This window comes from Leucopleurus acutus (assembly GCF_964270905.1).
Source record: "Leucopleurus acutus genome assembly, chromosome: 2".
NCBI classification, from domain to species: Eukaryota; Metazoa; Chordata; class Mammalia; order Artiodactyla; family Delphinidae; genus Leucopleurus; species Leucopleurus acutus.
In genome coordinates, this window is record NC_139143.1 from 73,139,956 (window position 1) to 73,153,976 (window position 14,021).

The 14,021-nt window shown below is 46.9% G+C and overlaps 1 protein-coding gene across 3 annotated transcripts in view; it reads right to left on the reverse strand.

Annotated features, from left to right (window-relative positions):
* The window catches only part of PBX1 (PBX homeobox 1), a 316,019-nt gene that overhangs the window by 86,739 nt on the left and 215,259 nt on the right, over window positions 1-14,021 (reverse strand). For all 3 annotated transcript variants that reach the window (XM_082833826.1, XM_082833827.1, XM_082833825.1), the window contains exon 3: window positions 4,560-4,804. In XM_082833826.1, the coding sequence (XP_082689952.1) occupies window positions 4,560-4,804 (245 nt within the window). The remainder of the gene's footprint in view (window positions 1-4,559; window positions 4,805-14,021) is intronic.

The window sequence follows — 14,021 nt, forward strand, 5'->3', positions numbered from 1 at the left end:
CAGGCATATGCTGCAGACAGAATCCACAGAAGATCAGCTCCAGTAGCAGTTTGCTCTTACTAAGAAAACTGCTACCTAAACACAAGATCTTAGTATAAGCTTCATCTCTCCCCAACCTCAACAAGGGAGGGAGATAAAACCTGGCAGCGAGTTGGTGGCAAGTCTATGAGAAGTCGGGGTGGGGCGTGGTGGGGGGAGGCACACGGCAGGCATCCTAAGTGGCTTTCCGGAGAAACGCTTCATCCCCCGCTGGGCTGCAGCCTCCCCCCGCCAATGGGGGCTCACAGGGAGGAGGGACTGGATGTGAAGGAGGTATTGTCAAGTGCACTTGCTCTCTGCTGGGGAGCCACAGTGCTCGGCTAGTAATGATGTGCTTCATTACGGTGAATAAAAATACTCACAATACCTGATGCTTATTTAGGGCATTGGATCCCGGGCCCCTCTCTGCTCTGCCCCAAACAGACAGTGGAGTCTTTTCACCCACTGCTGAGGTGCAGCAAGACAGCTGCTCAACAGCTGCTCGGGAACACGCAACAGACAGTGCAGAGGAGTTCCAAGTCCATTTTAGACAGACAGAACACAGTGATCCAGATTTTTCCAGGACCTGAACTACCCACGTCTCCTCCTCAGTTCCCCCGAGCTCGGCACCTTCACAAGCTGTGCTGCTCCCATGTAGCCAGGCGCTCCTGATGGAATTGGGAAGCGTGGGGATGACAATCGTTCATTAAATAGGACCCTCGCCGGCTGAAGGTTTCTGTGACAGAGGAGACTCTGCTGCAGACTGTCCGAAAGATGGTACACCTCCTGGAGCTACCCCTCCAGCTGCCCCCAGAAAGCGGACGCTTTCTGAAAGACGTCCCAAGTTCCAGGGCAAAGGCCCTTCTGGGAGCAGCCTACCCAAGACAAGCTCTCTTAGAAAATCCTGCTTGAGTTTAAGCAATTTAATCCTAGACTTGAAGCCTCCTTCCTGCACTTCTCTTCAGCCCACCTTCTTCTCTTACTGCTTCAAACTGGATTCGGCTGCCAATTTCAGCAACGAATGTGACTGGGATTTTAAGACTTTCTTGGCTGTGAGTGGACCTGACCCACCTGGGTTCGGCCTTAGAGACAGCCTTGTCAATGCCCTGGCAGCATTATTCACCAAAACTGAAAAGTGAAGAACTCTGCAAAACGACAAGAGTATCGTTTCTTAGAATAGCACTTGGAACAAAATTCAGGTTTCTGGATATCACAGTTTTATCTATTAGAATATGCTAGCTCTTAAATACCTTAGCTTCCAACATGATCTGCTGAAAAAGTGTTTTACCAGCACCTTTTATGAAGAAAACAATTTCCTTCTTTTCTTTTGAATGAAAGTCTCTAGAAGCCTTCTTTATCTAATAACCTCAGGGTGAAACAATGGCTGACTCACGTTGGGTTTTCTTTTGGGGGGGGGAGGTGGGGGATGGGTGAGTAGAGTTATGGTAGCTACTTACTGGAAAGCTAACTGATCCTCTGGTTATCTACCATCACCAAACTAAAATCAAAACAAAACAAATCAAAACAACAGAATCAACCCTTAAATAGTCAGTCTGGTAACCGTCTAGGTACTACTAAAACAGAGACTGACATTTTTCCTAAGGTTTCCTATTTTTAAGGAAGCTCCCGCAAGGAATGCTTACAGAAAACAATGAAGAAGATCTGTCTCTCAGACATACTAGCTAGAAGGTTAATGGCATAATTTCCTTATAATATGCTATTTACTATAATTAACAATACAACTAATATTAATAAATTATTAAGCACATAGAATATGTTAAACAGTATTCAGTTCTTACCCAGAAAATGCCCAAAGAAATAAGGAAATGATTTTTTAGTGTTTTTGAAGAATAACAAATACAGACTGCTACTACATTTACCTAATTTGCTCTGTACTGATGGAGCTTTTCCTTAAGCTCCCAATTTCCAGCATGATTATTATTTAGAATAGGTAGATATCTGTGAGAAGTTTCTGAAGAAGAATAGTTTTTTTTATCACTAGCCTCTCTTAGAGAGCATCAATCTGGTCCATGAAAGTAACAGAGAGGTCAAGCCGGTTACTTCATTGTCTACAGACGTCCACACTTGTTCCATATTAAGTGCGGCTGGCTGGGTATTGTTCCAATAAGAGCCCTTGGGCTAAGGGTCAAAATCTGGCTTCCAGGGCCAACTCTGTCCCTCCTTTGGATGTGTGACCCAGATACATCACCTAACCTCTTTGACCTCCAGTTCCTCAGCTGTATCGAAATGAAGATGATGACAGTACCTGTCTGGAGGACCCAGCCTTAAAGTTACCTTGAGGAACAAGTGCAGTTAAGTTGACAAAAGTGCTTTAGTCATTTTGGATGAGGACGGAAGAGTGAGACAAGGGGGGGCTTAAATCAAGGAAAGGGTCCATTCGTCTATGTTGCTGGCAACCTGAGCTAAGAAGAAAGCCAGTTTTAAACGCCATCCAGCCTAACATCCATGCCAGTTATGGGTTTAGGGAGGAAGCCACACTCGTCGTGTACCCCTGGAGTTTGGCAAGAGTTAACCTGGATACTAGGTCAAGATAGTTTGTTATGCCAGAGGCCAAGTTTAGCAGTGAAGGTAAAATAGGGAAAGCACAGAGTAGGAAGAACCCAAGAGGCCAGCTAGGGACCTTGTCAGCAAACGTCCCCATGTGTCTTCCCAAGTTATCCCATTAGTTGGGGCAGACTCTGAACCCTAACATGATGGCCCAGGTGGGGAAGCTGTCATAGATCAGCCAGCTTACCTGAGCTCAGCCTCTCCTGGGAACTGAGGAAACGTCTACATGAGTCTACACCGTGTTAAGAATGTTTGTTCTTTCCCAGGAAGGTGGAGGGTGATGATCCACAGGTTCTTACCACAAGATTGCTTTTATTTTCCTCCCCTTGAACCCTCCCTACACCTGTCTGATGGCTGAAATTCACCACGCTTGGCTTCCAGCTTCACACCGTTTTCCCTCATAAAAGAAGGGACTTTGTAGAAATCCATTTCAAAGGTAGATAGGAGTGCAATAATGAAACTTTCTTCACTTTAAATTTTAAAATGCCTATTTCTATTTTAAAATTTAAATTTTCTATTAAGTTTGCATTTGCCTTCTACCTAGACAGTCGTAAGTGGACAGTACAGGGTCTTCCACTTTTTGCTTTTTCTCCCCCTTCTTCTGTGACCCTTAAAAAAGAAAAGAAAGCCATAAACCTAACAATTCAATGGAAGTAAGTTAACTTAGAACTTCAGGACAATGTCACATCCAAAGAGATGACAACAAATGTATCTATAAATAATGGGAGGACAGCCTGACGTTAAGGGACTCCTAATAAAGTAGTATTGCTCATACTGACCAGAGGACACAATACTGATATTTAAATTCACATGTGGGGTCTTCCCCGGTGGCGCAGTGGTTAGGAATCCGCCTGCCAATGCAGGGGACACGGGTTCAAGACCTGGTCCGGGAAGATCCCACATGCCGCAGAGCAACTAAGCCCTTGCGCCACAGCTACTGAGCCTGTGCTCTAGAACTCGTGAGCCACAACTACTGAGCCCACGTGCCACAACTACTGAAGCCCACACGCCTAGAGCCCCTGCTCCGCAACGAGAAGCCACTGCAATGAGAAGCCCACGCACCGCAACGAAGAGTAGCCCCCGCTTGCCTCAACTAGAGAAAGCCCACGCGCAGCAACGAAGACCCAATGCAGCCAAAAATTAAATAAATTAATAAATAAATTAATTTTAAAAAATTCACATGTGTGTGTATGTGTGTGTGGGGGTCCTCTAGTAGAGAGGGGCGCTATTATAATTAGAATACCGTACAACATTTATATACTGTTCTATGACTTAAAGCCTTTCTTAGCCTTTCCTTCATATGATTTTTATGGCTCTTTGATATCCTAGACTCCAAATCCACAGCTCTTTGCCAAAACCCCCCAGCTTTTAGGGTATAGTATGTGGACCACTGGATCCCAGAGACCATTTAGTGGAGTGTCAGGACTGGAATTCAACTTTGTCTGACCCAGGGGTCCCCTGAGACCCTCTACTCTTCTTCTAGCGGGAGGCGTGTCTCGTATTGCACACCACATATAAAAAGCAGAACATGTTTGACTCCCATCTGAACTGAATCTAGGTAGAGCGAGGGACTTTACTGTCCGTTCCCATAGGATTCCATGAGCACCATGACCCTCTGCTCATGACCCTGAGAGCCCCGGGGCTGCATGCGCACAGGGAAACACTCCAGAGCTCCACGAACTGAGTTTTCCTTATATTGACTATGGATGTTTTCTGAAATCATCATTTACAACTTCGACTTCTTTTTAATGGCTTTATCTCTAGTTTGCCCGGGTTTTCAACAGTGGACACCAAGGACTCGGTGGGCTCAGGTTCAGCAAGTGGCTCTGGGGTGAGGCCGGAGATGCTGGAACCCAGATGTCAGTCTCCAGGAAAGGCTGCCCGCCTCGGCGCCCACAGCCCTGAGTTTCCTGATGCCTCCGCCCTTTTCCTGAAGGGCTGGGGGGGCCCAGACCCCACAGGGCTGTGGTTACCTGCTCGTATTTCTCCAGCTCCGTGTGGTAGATTTGTCTGATCTGTGAGAGTTTGGCTCTGTAATCAGAATGCTCCACCGAATTGTCGGAACCGGCGCCTCCAGAAGCTGCCGCCGCCGCAGCCGCCGCGGCCGAGCCGCCACCCTTCTCTGGCCCGGCCACCCCCTCCGCCAGCAGCATGTTGTCCAGTCGCATCAGCTGGGGGTCTGTTGGCTCTTCTTCCTGCGCTCCCCGGATACTCAAAACTGCGGGAAGACCCAAAAGAGTGGGGAGGTGTTAAGAGTAACCCGACGAAGCAAAGTTTAACAACAACAACAAAAAACTCCCAATGTATCGTTTGGCTAAGTCTCAAATTACTTGCAATATGGCATCTGAGCAATGGGTTGGAAAAAGAGAGGGATTGGAGGAGGAGAAAATGCAAGGAGAGATTTGCTTCGTTCCCCAAGTTAATTATATCCCATCCTATGAGGTACCTAGCATAGTCCAATTGATGGAGGCAGAAAGTAGACCAGTGGGTACCACGGGCTGCCGGGAGGGAGGGAGATAAGGAGTTCGTGATTAACCGGTACAGAGTTTCATCTTGGGAAGATGAAAAAGTTCTGGAGATGGATGGTGGTGACGGCTGCACAACAATGCGAATGTACTTAATGCCACTGGACTGTCCACTCAAAAACAGTTATAATGATAAGTTTCAGGTTCTGCGTATTTTACGACAGTGAAAGGAATTTCAAATCTACAAACAAATTAATGATAGCAATATAGTTTTCACTTTCATCCCCAAACTGCCGAATTTTAATTCAAGGAAAAGCATTTCCTTCTTCATTTCTAATTTTAGATTTCTGTGAGGTTGTGGTTTTATACTCATTGACTTTGTAATATTTGATCAGCCTGAATTTTCATCTCCCCAATGATCTAAGCCAGGCAAGTCCAGTTAATTTGGAGGCAAGTGTTAAACCTCTCCCCTGGACTAGGGATTTCCATCTCCCCACATTGAGATCAATCTGTTCCAGGTGATAAGAACTCCATCCTGGTACAAACAAGGGTGAGGTCCTTTTAACAAGCTGTCTCAGGGATTCAGAGAAGCCAGTATTCTGATAGGATGGAGAAGGCTCAGCTCTGTTAGAGGCTCTGCTTTTTATTAAAACACCATGACCATTGGCGGGGGATGAGGGGGTGATTTGGACTGAAAGAGATCAAGTGATTTAGTAAATCAGCAGAAGAGCTAGGCAGTCTCTTTTTACTACCTTCAGACAACCTGCCATAAAGTAAATCACTCATCTGAGCCCAGTTTACTTGTCAGCAGCCAAGTCTTTGTGGAGAGCGAACACGAAAAGAATTTCCAATTAAAAACAAACTGAGAGTAGGAGAGGAGGAACACGATTAAAGACAGAGGAGAAGGCGTCCCATGCGGGTTCACGTCTTGGGGACGGAGATGGCAGGGTCTACGCAGCCTGGTGGGTATGTGAACACTGGTGCAGCCAGAGAGCCCAGAGCTGTTTCCAGCCGGGATGCATCTGGTGAGCACCACGGGGACGGTGCCAGGTGCAGTTGTCTCCTGAGCCCTAGCAAGGCAGCCCCACGGGGTTGTGACAGGGAAGGTGGATCTGAGCTCAATCCGAGGGGACATGTAGACATTCAGGGCATTTCATCACGTATAATACCAGCATAACTGCTGGCTGTGTCCACATGCTCCTGGCTTCTAACAGGCATGACAAGAAGCAACCTTGGAAGCTGTTTCAAAGGAAAGCCCGATTCCTGTGCTAAAAGGAAAACGGCAGCTTTGCTTTCATGAAACAGGAGACAGTCAAGTGGAAGGTCAAGTCATGTGGACCAGGGCTGGCGGTTAGGAACACGAGGATTAAAGGCACGAGGTAGGGACACGTGCCCCCCACACCCCATGAAGTAAGAAAGGACGGGAGGAGGGAAAGGAGGACGTGGGGAAGGCAGTTAGCTGGGGAGGAAAGAAGGAAGTCCTCCCTGACGCCCAACAAGCCACCCTTCAGGACCCAGGTTCTCCTCTTGCATCTGAATTTTTAATATTCTGCTGCACTAAAAGAAAATTGCTACATTGTTAATGGCACAGGTTAGGGGATCCTGGAGGTTTATTTTGTGGACCTTTTTCCAATGACATCCTTTTTCTGTAATGGGAAACTGTCCCTTTGATCTTAGAATAATAAAGATTTAGTCATGTTATTCAGTTCCTTGAATTTATTTACTCAGATCTACAAAGTCCTCAGAAGAACATATCCCTAACAAAGGTTTCCTTAAGAAAGGAAATGAATGCAGTAACCATTTCCTGAATACCAGTCCCTAAAGGTGGGGAAAAGAATGTGACCCCGCAAGGAGCTGGGCTTAGAGCCCAGGAACCCTTCCTTCCTGGCCTGTACAGCCCAGTGAATTCTTCCAGGTGAGGGCATTTCCGTGGGGGTTATGGATGTTTCCCCAGTGAATTTTATTGAATGAATTTTCATTACTTTACCAACGACAAATATCGATGGGCCATTTACAAATGAAAAAAGAAAAAGAAGATCAACTCTGAGCCATTCTGTAATTGTTGCACTTTTGCTTGATCATTCAGAAACTGGTGCTGAGGCAAAACTTGACACTAATATGGCCAGCGTATCCCAGAAGAGGCTGCAAACTTTGGCTGACGGAAAATCTCCCCAAGATGCTGAGGCTGGTTAACTCCGGAGCCGGGCAGTGATGCCTCCAAGTGCTTCTTCCTCGTCACTCTATAACAATCCTTCCTGACAGATCCAGCACGGACAGATCTTGTGATGGTTTCTGGTCGCAACAATGGTAGCAAAGCAAAAAATAATCACGTCATCTTAGTGGTGAAGACGCACTTTCCTAGGGCTACCTAAACACTGCGTTACCTGAGGTGGTGATGAGCATCGTCAGACAGCACCTGTGCCTCAGACTGACCTGCTCACCCCATTAGCTTGCTCCTCTAGCAAAGTTCAATTCGTTATGAGAGGAGCAAGAGAGGCAAAGAGACAGGCATGCACAGACCAAAGTGCTGGCACTAGTCCCTCCAGGTACCAGGTAGGTGACTAGGTGGGCATGTTCCTACTAGTATTTCCCATGTGCCCAATATTTACCTCTGAGAATATTTTCTCTTTCCAGCCTCTCTCAGTTGCACCCACGCCCATGCCCTACTTTTTCGTTTAAACAATCAACGGGAAGCACGAAACGTCCACACAAACTCTGTACACCTACCTAATTAATATTTTTCTTGGTCTTGAAATCTAACTGGTTTTAAATGAAATAAGAGCGCAAGTTGCTAAAGCTGGCCAAGGACGCTGAAAGGATACAGCGTTAACCCCCTACCCACCAAAGAAGTTCCAGGACTAGCACAGAGGGTGAAGCCGTAATCTATACTGACTCTTATTTTTTCCCCCCTCAGGTACGAAAGATACATTTAGTTGGGGGAAAAAGACACACACACGCAGAGTAAGAGTGTTATCATTTCGCTTAGCTTTTATATAATTTGATGACTCCTGTAAATAATACTCTTCAGAAAGAAATTTGGATTCACTGAGATTTAATATAATTGATTTCTAAATGTGGCCAAGAAGAAATTGGTATGCTAGAAATACAATGTACCATAACATCAGTGGTGCTTGCATTTATATTCAGGGTTCAGGACACATAAATTGGCCCCAAACCAGAGATCTGAAGAAAATAAAGGAACAGAAAAATGTGGAAAAACAAAAAACCCAACAGTCTTCTCCAAATTACACCCTTTAAATTATACTCAAATGATTGTGAAAATAGAAATTTCAGAGTATGTGTCAGAACCACCACCATAACTATCCACACACACACACACTCTCACACACACTCACACACACACACAATATAAACAAAAGAAAACTTTCCTCTTCCACTATTTTACATGGAAGATTCTGGTTCTGAGGGTCTTGGACTGTGTATGTGTGCTGGGCAGAGGCCCGGATGGACCAATAAACAACACTGCATGTACAGGTTTCTGCCCAGAAGGAGCAGCATCCGTACCACTATAAAAATGGGTGTTGGGGCTTCCCTGGTGGCGCAGTGGTTGGGAGTCCGCCTGCCGATGCAGGGGACACGGGTTCGTCCCCCGGTCCGGGAAGATCCCACATGCCGCGGAGCGGCTGGGCCCGTGAGCCATGGCCGCTGAGCCTGCGCGTCCGGAGCCTGTGCTCCGCAACGGGAGAGGCCACAACAGTGAGAGGCCCGCGTACCGCAAAAAAAAAAAAAAAAAAAAAAAAAAAAGGGTGTTGAGATTCACTGGTATGAGAAACTGTTCGGCTAGGGAGTTAAAAAAAAAAAAAAAATCCCACAACATTAAATAAATGAAAAGGCCGATATGTCTAAGCAGAGTGATGCTACCCATTTACTGCTTGAAGCCGGCACTCTGGCAAGTAGGAGACAAAATGATTATTTAAAAGCTCCTTTTTTATCTCTGTAGCACCATGCAGGTCTCAAATGAACCTTTCGCCGGGACACCAGAGATGTTAACACTCACCCTCCAAGATCCAATTTCAACCAGCGGAGCTGTTACCTAATCCAGCAACCATCACATATGATCAGGTTCCTGCTCCCCTGATGGGTGTCCTGCGCCCTCCCTAGCCCCCGCCCCTCTATGCTCCCTACCCAACAGCTTTTACTGAAACAGGTTTTAAAGGGAAAATTCCCCTGTTTATGCCAGTACATACAGGGTTTTAATAGTCAGATCTGCACACTTCCACTACCAAAAATGAAATCAACTGCGGTGGATTTGCTCTCCACGGAGGGTCACCCAACAAGATATTTAACCCTTTCGGTAATCATTCTTCAATAGAGTTTCCTTCTCACAAATCTAACCCCTCATGGAAGAGACCGGCCAAGACAGGTAAGTGATGTATACAGAAATTGTCACATGCCCTTTAAAAAGCACCCGATGTCATGGTCTACCTTGCTGCCATCACTGGCCCTGGGGTTCTTTGGTGAACCTCCCAAGATAAGGAGGCTGTCAGAGCACTGTCGGAGCTGCTCTCACAACTGGTCTCCCGCTGTTCTTTCTTTATTTTTCTTCACACAAGGAGAAAAACAAACCGAACCCAAAGGCAGTTTCGAGATCCTTGGCAGGAGGGCCACGAGCGGGTTATTTTGTCCTTGGCTGAGCTGTGACATGGATCCGGAGCAGCTCCAGACAATGCCCACTAGAGGGCACTCTTTCTTCACCAAGGACTGGTTGGACTGGGAGGGTCCGGCTGTTTCCTGTCCCAGGTTATTTCAGAGCTGGGGAAAATGCCCCCCGCTTAGATTCATACTTCCACGTCTGCGGCAGGCAGCAGGGGAGGAGGGCAGATCTACGGAGAGGGCTGTCTTCAGATTCGGACAGCAGTCCAGGGACCCAAAGCTGGGCTGAGAGATAGAGAGGGATGATAGAGATAGACAGCCAACAGACAGGCGGTTTGGGAAAGGGCATGAGGCGTTCTCCCCAGGATGGGAGCCCTCACACTTTCTGGCCAACCTCTTTGCTTGATTTGAAGGCACGAGACTTAACCTCCATGCAATTGTTCCACTGTCCACGAGCTGTTCGTCAACATACATGACCAGGAAAGCTGGGGGAGGGAAGCTCTTCCAGCCTCACCCCCAGCCCTGCTCTGTCATCTCCCGGGGGGTCAGAACTTTGGACAGAAGTACTGGGACAGAAATCCATTGTCCTTGCATTTTTTAGAAATAGAACAAAGTGCCTGCCTCCTGAAAATATCACAGTTAACACCTTTTATTTGTTCAGAAAGTACTTGTGCGCAATGAATTGCATCACCTTATAAAACATGAAGGAATATTCCAAACTTAGAGAGTAGATAACTGCAGGTTACAAAGGCAAAGTAATTTCCCCCAAATCAAAGCAAACGGGGCAAGCCACGACTAGAATCTAGGTCTTTAACTCTTAGACGCTTTACCCTCTACTACAACGTTAGGATTCTGACTGTCACAAATGGTAGCCAAGTGGATGCTATTTCAATTCTGCGTATGTGTGCGTGTAAGCACACACACACAAACGCACACACAAACTGTCTTTTGAGGCCTAGGTCATGACTGACACTCTAGGCAGAAGACAACCAGATATGAGGTAGGGAAGGAAGTTGTTCCTGCTGACTTCTTAATTTCTTTACAATTTCCTCCAAATCTGGTCCTCTTCAATTACTTCTTTCGGCCAATAGGACCATCATGATTAGAGCCACTGAGCCGAGTGATAGAATGCCCTCTTCCATCTCAGCCAGAAGAATCCACTTACTACAGTCCCATCCTATTTCAAATCTCAGCTCAAAGTCCTTCTCCATGAAACCCACCCAGACAACAGCTAAAAAGGAGCTGCTCCCTTGCCTCTGAGCCACCAGGGCAAGTACTATCTACACCACAGCCACAGCACATCTCAGAACAACCAAGGTCACACCTGCCGCCTTGAGAGCAAGGCTGTGAGCTTCTGAAAAGCAGTGACAACCTGTCCTACATCTACGTATCCCCACTATGACCACACAGAGCCTCTGGCACTGAGCATCTATTCAAGCATCTCTTAATATATGAGAAAAAGGGAAGGAGGGAAGGATGCAGGATGGTACTCTCCGATGCTCTCTGCCTCGGTCCACTGTCCTTGGCGAGGCAGTTCCTTAGATGGGCTCTTTCTCCCTCTGGTCCAGTTACAAGTTGGACCAGAGTCAGCTACTAGTAGAGGGCCTTTCCCTCTGTCACCTCTTCCACCCCCACTTCAAAAATCTGTCAAATCAGCCTGAAAATTCTAAGTAAGCAAATCTACACAGTCATTAAGCCAGAGCCTCCGGAACGCGCAGCCTGGTATGTCCCCAGTAAGCCAACATTATCCACGATGAAGGCTCTGGGTTTTGGGGAGAGCCTGGCACATGACTGGTACCTGGGGAAGAATTCCTGGGAGGGCTGAGAGTGGCCCACAGTGAAGGGGCCACACATACCATGTCACCCAAAGTGAGCCCTCTGTGGAATGCTCAGTTCACTTACATCACTGAGGGCTTCTGAGGTGCCAGGAATGAGGTGGGTGCTGGGATTTCCAAGAATCATCAGACACGGGCTCTGGCTTCAAGAAGCCCAGGGTTTAGACTCCTCTAGTCCCTTCTTGCACGCTACACCAACTGCCCTGAGGCCTGTGGTGGGCACATAATGTTGTCAGAGTAGGTGGTTGGCAACCAAAAAAGTCCCAAGGGATACACACCCTCTCTTCCTTCCTCCAGTTTCCTTCATTTCCCACAAGCACACCTGTACCCACAAATCATAAATTCCTAGCTTGAGCTGAAAAATAACGATGACATAATTTGATTCTTCTGAACCAAAGATGGGACCGACATCTGATGTCAGTGGCTTGAAGCTCAGGGTAGTATGTCCCAAAGTTTTTCACCCCCTAATTCTCAACCCCTTCGTTTGTTTGATGGACAAGCGTTTTTGTGTGTTTTGAAAAGAGTCTGTCCATCCAACAAATGGAAACGATTAGCAATGTGATTTCCTGAATTTTACAAACCAGCATTAGAGATAGCTGTCAGTCAGTGCTTCTGGATAGCATGGAAGAACGAGTTACCACCTGGGTGGAGACCATCCAGCCTAGGTGGAGATCTCTGAGGCTACAGTTGCCTGGAGCAGATGTGTCAGATGAGAAGGCCAAGTTCATGGAGACTTCAAGTGTGACAGCCACCCTTGGACTGCCAGCTGTTTGTCTCTTAGCCCTTGAGAAGCTTAGGGACACCAAGGTTGGGACCCACGGGTCTAGGGTTTCTTACGGCATCACCAGGGGTTTAGACATGAAGATAAGATGTCTTCTAGGCCTTTCAACTTTTCGTCTTGGTTTGTTAGGCAGGTAGACCAAGCAAGGAGACTTGACGGCTTTAGTCAGTTGACAGCAAGACTTTGAGATTCCTCAAGCATTTCATCCCACAAATATTCATTGAGCATCTCCTATGGTACCAGGCACTGTGCTGAGTTGCAAAATAAAATTGGTCGAGTAGGGACCTTAATGATACACTCATCTTTTCACACTTACCATCCACTACCACGTGCAAGGCTTTCTGAGAAGTTTTAGGGCAGGAGGTGAAAATACAAATATATGACACTCTCGAGACGGTTTTACAGATTTTTGTGGTGGTGGTGGTGGTTTATATCTTTGGGTCTTCTTTAGAGAAACATGCCTTGCTTTTCTTGTCATCCCTTTTTCCGGGCCAGGCTTTGGCAGCCCTGGTCACATGCATTTTCTACTTCTCAGGAAACACTCGGGCATGGATCCCGTCACACGTCCCCTGCTTGGCACACGGAGCCTCCTGGGCCAGCTGGCAGACAGCAGGCTCATGTGCTGGGCAGCAGACTCCTGCCTTCCTGGACAGGTGCCGGCTGCCTGGGTGAGGGGCACTGGGCCTTAATAGCTCTAGCTTGGACTGCTGCACGGGGAACCCCTTGGCCTAAAGAGTTATTGCAGAAGTTGGTAGGAGGGCATGACGTCACACTGGGCTTGGCCTCAGACGGCCATGCTTAAAGGGGTGAGAGAAGAAGAAAAGCTCCCCCGGGAGGACCAGCACAGGGTGCGAGAGGCCCAGACGGCACCTGGTAGCTCATGATGCAAGAAACGGTTTCCTACCCAGTTGTACATAAAAAGCATGAGAAATTGGGAGCCACTGGTTGGCAGCTTGCTGTGCAATCCCAGAGATGCAAGCTTCTCCCTGCAATGGTAGCTTCTCAAGGAAGTGACCACAGAGAAAGAGAGTACAAGTACATCTTGCCTTAAGATGAAAACGTTCTGTAGCTTGGAGTCTCAATTAGGCACCTAGCACATTGCCTGCAAGTGCTAATTCATGACAGATTTCCTCTCCCATTAGATTTCAATATCCTCCCAAAGTGTAAGGGCCCAAGCCCTCTTCTGTCCGCTCTGTAACATGGCACGAAGGAAGAACACTGGTACAAAGCCAGGTCCAAGGCTCCCACTGCATGACCTTGCCTCCCTTAAGCTCAGTTTATCACCCGACAGTCAATAATAATATCAACCACGCCACGATTCTTATTAAAGGATTAAATAAGGTTATTTTTACAAAAGCACATGTCCGTGCTTGGTAACTGGTAGGTTTTCAATTGTTGGTTAAATCTAAATCAATTCCATCGATAAAGGTCCCTTTGGGAAGAATAAGAAAGCAAGATAGATTTAGGGTTAAGAGTTTGGTTTTCATATATTAGGAATCAGCAAGGCAGAAGGAACCAGGCTAAGTTAATGAGTGTACAGACATACACACACACACACACACACACACACGCACACACGCGCACACGCGCACACGCTACCTCACTGTGCTGTGCTTCCAAGGCAAGCTCAGACTGACACCATCAAACCCAGGAAATCGATCCTCAGCTCAAAGAATACATTTCAAAACGTCTTCTTTTTTCTCCTCTTTCCCCCTCTTTATGTTCCTTTCTTGCTATTCT